Source organism: Neomonachus schauinslandi, chromosome 12, assembly GCF_002201575.2.
Source record: "Neomonachus schauinslandi chromosome 12, ASM220157v2, whole genome shotgun sequence".
Classification (NCBI taxonomy): domain Eukaryota; kingdom Metazoa; phylum Chordata; class Mammalia; order Carnivora; family Phocidae; genus Neomonachus; species Neomonachus schauinslandi.
Window position 1 is genome coordinate 52,310,290 of NC_058414.1, and position 5,256 is coordinate 52,315,545.

Consider the following 5,256-nt stretch of genomic DNA (forward strand, 5'->3'; position numbering starts at 1 on the left):
TGGAGATGGGAAAGCCAGGGCCCAGGAGAGCAATGGGTGTTACTTACATGTCCATATCCCCTTTACAAAGTCAAGTCACAAGAGTGAGTTGAGCGAGACAGAGACTGAGACAGAGACAGAGACTGAAAGAGACAGAAAGTGCGCTCAGGATGGAAAGTGGGAAGAGGCTGGAGGAGAGGCCAGGACAGACGGGGCCCAAGTGGACCGGGATGGCAGGGGGTCGAGAAGGGCAGCCGCAGGATGCGCGTCACTCCAGGCCGTTGCGGTGCCCGGGCTCCGGGGGCTGCAGCAACTCCGGGGAGTGGCAGGGCGGGCTGCCCGCGGCACTGTGCTCGCTGTCGGTGTCGCTGCCCTTCTTGCCGCCGCTACCCGAGCCCGCCGAGCCGCCGCCGCCGCCGCCGCTGTGCGTCTTCACGTGCTTGCTGAGGTGGTCGCTGCGCATGAAGCGTTTGTTGCAGACAGGACAGGCGAAGCGCTTCTCGCCCGTGTGGGTCCGCAGGTGCCGCTGCAGCTCGTCGGAGCGCGTGAAGCGCTTGCCGCAGAAGAGCCAGTTGCACACGAAGGGCCGCTCGCCCGTGTGCCAGCGCAGGTGCGCCTTGAGGTGCGACGTCTTGCCGTACACCTTGCCGCAGCCCGGGATGTGGCAGCTGTGCAGGCCCTTGCGCCGCAGGCTGGCCCCGGCCGGGCCCAGCCGCTCCGCCTCCTGGCAGTTGGGGCAGTCGCAGGTGGCGCGACCCGAGTAGCGGCGTGCGGAGGAGCGCGGGGAGCCCCCCAGCGGCGCCGACGGCCCAGCGCTCAGCATGGAGCCCCCAGCGCCGGCCAGCGGCGACGGGGCCGAGTCCGGGTAGGAGCCGGGCAGCACTGGCTTGAAGCCGTCCATGAGGTGCTGCCCGGCGGGACTAAGCAGGTGCGAGGAGGCGCCGCTGCTGAAGGCCGAGTGGCTCAGGCCCGAGTAATCCGAGTTGTAGCCTCCGAGCGGCGAGTGCAGCGAGGTTTGGAGCCCCCCGGCGGCAGGGTGCAGCGAGCCGGGCAGCGCCGCCGCGCCATTCGGGTTCTGCACGTCGATCCAGCCGGCACCCACGTCCCACCAGCTGGAGGCGCCGGCCGAGCCCACGTCGCCGGCGGCGCCCAGGCCCGGGTGCGAGGGCTTGAACCACGACTCGTACGGGTGCGCCATGCCCACGCGCGGGTAGATGCCCTGCAGCCCGTCCACCGAGGTGTGCACCTTGGAAATGAACACGGGCTGGTGGGAGCCGTCCTGAGAGTGCGCGGAGGAGCCGCCGCCGCCGCCGCCGCCCCCTCCGCCGCTACCCCCTGATACACCAGGGGCCTGGAACACCGAATAGTCGTTTGCGAAGGGCGAGCTGGAGGCGGCGGCCGCGGCGGCCGCGGCGGCGGCGGCGGCGCTGCTGGAGGTCAGGGAGAAGGCGCTGGAGCCCGGCGAGCCGCCGCAGCTGAACGAGTCGGATACCAGGGCCGCCGCCGCCGCCGCCGCCGCCGCGGCCGCCGCCGCCGCCGAGGACGTACCGCCGTTCCTGGAGGCCCCCGACACGCCGAAGCTCGAGAGACTGGAACCCACTACGTTGCAGCTGCCGGAGGAGGAGGACGAGGAACGTTTCCAGGGGTGGAAGCCTTTGCCGAAGGAAGAAGAGCTGTCCGAGAGGGAGGAGGGAGACGGGCTGGGGCTGCCGATCTTATTACAGGTAGCAGCAAGCATGGCCAGAGGAGTGGATCCCAACCTCGGTTCTTCCTGCGAGAAGGAGGAGAGGAGAAGGGGTGGGGGAGGGGGAGGTGGGCAAAAGGCCGGTGGGGGAGGGAGGAAAGAAATGTGCATCAGCCCTCCGGTAGCCTCCAAAACGCCCCACGGCACCCCGTCTCTCGTTGCGGCGCGCCGCCACCAACTCACCTGGCTCCCCCAACAGCCCTGGCACCCGGCTGCTTCCTACTCTACGGGAGGGGACAAGTTTGGCTGCCGGCTTCTGATTCGGGAGCAAAGCGCCATGCTAAAGAAGAGTTTGACAAGTATTCTCGCCTAAAACAACACTCCCGTGCACACAAGGCCCCAGGCACTTCGAAACAAACAAGCAAGCAAAAAGTCCAGATTGGGGAGGAAGGAAGTTTCCTTTGCCGAGAAGCCTGGGGTAAAAAACCACTGGACTGCTTTTAAGAGCGCTTCCCCTGTAATCCAGAGAGAGCTTTGAAAATCCTGTTCCGGTCCCCAGAAACCCATGCTGGGTTGTTTCTCCCAGGCCAAAAGAGGTCAAACTAGAGGGCTCGCTCGCTCTTCCTGCTTTTCTTTTTATTTTCTTAAAAATAAAAAAGTCTACAAAAGTAAAAAGAGAGAGAGAGACGGGTTTAACGTACCTGCAAGACAAGGCGGGCTGTGGTATTTTTTAAGGGGAAGAGGGAAAATCTGCAGTTTGCTCAGGAGGAAAAACTTGCTCTCTTTACCCCCGAAATCGTCGCATATAAAATGGACTGGGCGCACGACTCCCGGGCAGGGAGCGGCCGGGCGCTGCGAGGTGGCTGGTCTAAATGCCCTTCGAACCTTTTCCTGCGCTGAAAAAAGTGACTCTGCCCCCCTCTCCCCCTCTTTCTTTTCTCCAAACTCACTTGTATTTAAAGGGGAAAAAAAAAAGCTCTCAATAGAGACTGATAGCCCGTGGCCTGGCCGGGGCGACTTTAACCCCCTCCGATCGGCAATAAAAGGAAACTAATTAAACCAGCAAGAGAAAATCCTGAGACTCACCCCTAGAAGTGAAGTTGCCATCACACAAAAGTGCCCTCCTCCTCTCAGAGGATCTTTTTTATATTGATAAATCAGAGGCAGTGTTTTTTTTAGAGGTGTGCAATACAATGATCAGTTCCGCCCATTCCACCACAATTGTAGCTCCCTCTCCGGCTTTGAAGTGCCGCGGAGGCGCGGCCAGCCAATCTGCGGCCTCGCCGGGCCGCGCCGCGCGCGCGCCGTGAGGTCATCGGCGCCGCCGCGGGCCGCGGCGGGGAGGGGGGGAACGGTAGCGGGAGGGGCGCGAGCGACTGCGCGTGTGTTACAAAGCGGTGTGTGAGTGTGCAACAATGTAACTGTGTGCGTGTGTGACCAAGCTGAGAAGGAGAAGACAGTGCAGACCGGGGGCGGGGGTAAGGGGTAGTGCATGTGGTAGTGTAGCAGTGACAGTGTGGCGGAGGGGGAGGAGGGTAGACAGTGCAGAGAAGGGAGAGGGTCTTAGGGGTGACAATATAACCATGTGTGACAGAAGGGTAGAGGGACAGATCAGAAAAGTGTTGGGGGAAGGGTGTGAGTGTACTATAGTGTAACTGTGAGTGACAAACCTAGGGAGAGAAGAAGGACAGGGCAGTAAAGAGTAAGGGGAGGTGGTGTGTGAGTGTGTTTGGTGTGGGGGGAGAGGGAGGAATATGAATATGTGTGTGTGTGAGAGAGAGGAGGGAGGGTGGATGCGTGTGTGTGCAGGAGAGGAAGTGAGGGAGAGGAAGGCTGTGTGAATGTGTGTGAGAAGAGGGTGGGGTGTGTGTGTGCACGCGCGCGCGCGCGTGGGCAACAAAGCTGGGGGTGGAGAATAGGAACAGTGCAGTAAAGTGTACCTACCCAGAAAGAAATTGACGATTTGAAGAGTGAAACTGCGAAGTTGAGGGACGCTGAGTAAACAAATACTCACAAACGCTGTCTCTGTCGCCAACTTCCTCTGGTTCCTTGTACCTAAAATCTTGAGTGATGTTTTTTTCTTAACTTCTTGGACACTGTCACCACATTTTTGAAGGAAATCGTATTAATACCTACCTACACTTTCGCAGCTCTACAGCGGAAGGGTAGAAACTTCGGGCGGCTGAGGGGTATTTTTAGGGGTGAGTTAGGGCGTGTATGCGCCTGCGTCTACGAGTTGTTACTTTGATTCGGTGGCTTTTTTTTTTTTTTTTTTTCCTTTCCCTCCTGAGGTGGGATTCCGCTTTGGAAGTGCAAGTCTCACTCTAGGGGACGAGCGTGTTAGTCCCACGACTCTGAGTAAATTTCAATACAAAAGGATTAGATAGAGATGGGGGGTGAGAGAGTATTGTTTTTTTTCTTTGGGTGAAAAAAATGGGGAACGTTTTATGGAATTTAGAAGTTTTCACAGGAAGCCTCATTGACACTTCCTGAGGAAAAAAAATGAATATTTTGACCGAAATCTGTGGGTTTTATTTATCAGAGAATAGAGAGCCCTTTGACAAATCTTGGACCACATGTATGGAGGCGTCTAATGGCGTTTGGGCCTAATAGCTATGAGTATGTGTGCATGCAAATAGATACACTTAGTTCAAATTCGGTGGGTTTTAGAACTTGCTTCCCATTTGTGTTCTTAGTTGTCTTCAGAAATGTCACTACAATTTTACTGTCCCCACAAGGGAACATCTTAAACCACAGTAAATACCATACCAGTGTAGCTAAAAAGTCCACAGCCTTTCCAGCACCATTGAATATTTCATGGTTGTTTTTTTTTTTTTAAGTAATTCTAGTTTTAAGCAGTTACCAATGTTCTCAGAAATCTATTTTTAATGCAAAATTGATTAAAATGTTACTAGCTGGGCGAAGTGTCTTGCCTGGGGAAACATTTTCATTTTATTGTTTTTGAACCCTCAAGTGCATCAAGAGCTTCTGGAGATGTTAAAAAAAGAGAGACAGAGAAAAATCCTCCTTGGGTTTACTAAACTCCAAAGTCAGGTTTTATCATTTGTGTAAGTTTTACTGAGCAGAGTTGAGGCTGATGTTTGTGGCCTGAGAGTGTGTGTTTCTGACCCCTTTTTAACAGTGTTGGGATATTGACTGTACATCATATCTATTGATTAAGGGGATAAGGTACATTCTCATACTTTGAAGTAAGTGTGAAGTAAATTAATGAACTGCTTTCTTTCTCTGAAGGCTGACGCTTACCATAAATGTCGTGTTTCTCCCTGCAAGCCACTCTGAATGATTTTAGCGTGTTGAGAAGGCGTGACAGGCCAGCCCAGAAGGAGGAAGGGGTGGGGGAAGGAGGGAACTCCGTTTAACAAATAAAAGAGAATTAACTTCATTGCTTTGGTCTCTTTCTATAATGATATTCATTTTAAGGACCTAATACACAGTTGTTCAAATTTGGGGTTTAATTCTAATCAATACCATCTCCCTCAAAGGTGGAGAAAAAAAGCTTTGAAAGACTCCTTTCTTTGAGTAGTTACTTATTTTATCTTTTTATCCTCCTATCTTCTAGAAGGAAGTGAGGC

The 5,256-nt window shown here is 54.9% G+C and overlaps 1 protein-coding gene across 1 annotated transcript; it reads right to left on the minus strand.

The window, feature by feature from the left end:
• Nucleotides 1-247: 247 nt before the first annotated feature.
• On the minus strand, nucleotides 248-2,829 carry SP8 (Sp8 transcription factor). Its single transcript, XM_021689762.1, has 2 exons — nucleotides 2,750-2,829; nucleotides 248-1,750 (listed from the first exon to the last, which is right to left on the minus strand). The coding sequence occupies exons 1-2, from the start codon at nucleotides 2,768-2,770 to the stop codon at nucleotides 248-250; spliced, it is 1,524 nt and encodes a 507-aa protein (XP_021545437.1). The 5' UTR covers nucleotides 2,771-2,829.
• Nucleotides 2,830-5,256: the final 2,427 nt, after the last annotated feature.

Coding starts and splice junctions, on each gene's coding strand:
- SP8 (XM_021689762.1), bottom strand. CDS start 2,770: ATGGCAACTTCACTTCTAGGG. Junction 1,751..2,749: donor TGGCAACTTCACTTCTAGGG/GTGAGTCTCAGG, acceptor TCCTTCTCGCAG/GAAGAACCGAGGTTGGGATC.